Genomic DNA, 708 nt, shown 5'->3' on the forward strand with positions numbered 1-708 from the left:
AGGAGCGGGAGGGAGAGGGAGTGAACGGAAAGGAAAAGACGGCCTGGAGTCAGGCTGGCCTCGAGGACTGCGTGGTGGGGTTGCGGCCGCCACAGACCCTCGCTTCTGCCGGCCCCACCCTGGCAGCCCCCTGCTCGTGGAGTTCCCGTAGCGCAGCTTTTCTCCTGCCTTTGCCCAAATCGCCCGGACCAGGCGCCAATCCCTGGCCTGGCCAGCAGGCGGCGAGCCGTAGATGGGACAGGCTTCTCCCTGGCACCTCTCTCCACGCCCCCCTCCGTTTACCCAAACTCTGAGCGCCTGCTGGAGGCTGGACCCTGCTCCCAGCGAGCCCCCATTGCCTGGAAGTGCTCCGCGCGCCTGGAAGTCCATTTTCAAGATGAGCCCACTGAGGCTCAAAGGGGCCGAGGGGTCTAGGTCCTGTACCCACAGCCCTTTAGGGTCAGCGGCTCAGCCTTAAGCCGCTCCCCCACCCCACCGTTGCCTCGCGGCCCCTACCTGTCCATCCCCACCCAGACTCCGCTCACTGCCTGTGTCTCCCCCATCAGCGCACCCCCGGACGCTATGGCCCACCCCTCCGGCTGGCCCCTCGTGTAGGATGGTAGCACACAACCAGGTGGCAGCCGACAATGCAATCTCCACGGCAGCAGAGCCCCGACGGCGGCCCGAGCCTTCCTCCTCTTCCTCCGCGCCCGTGGCCCTGGTGCCCCC

At 67.4% G+C, this 708-nt stretch overlaps 1 protein-coding gene across 1 annotated transcript in view; it reads left to right on the plus strand.

The window, feature by feature from the left end:
* Positions 1–7: 7 nt before the first annotated feature.
* Positions 8–708, plus strand: part of SOCS1 (suppressor of cytokine signaling 1) — a 1,632-nt gene continuing 931 nt past the window's right edge. The window contains exon 1 of the mRNA XM_006776305.2: positions 8–700. Within this exon, the coding sequence (XP_006776368.1) occupies positions 596–700 (105 nt within the window). The 5' untranslated portion in view covers positions 8–595. The remainder of the gene's footprint in view (positions 701–708) is intronic.

This window comes from Myotis davidii, unplaced genomic scaffold (assembly GCF_000327345.1).
Source record: "Myotis davidii unplaced genomic scaffold, ASM32734v1 scaffold209, whole genome shotgun sequence".
Taxonomy (NCBI): domain Eukaryota; kingdom Metazoa; phylum Chordata; class Mammalia; order Chiroptera; family Vespertilionidae; genus Myotis; species Myotis davidii.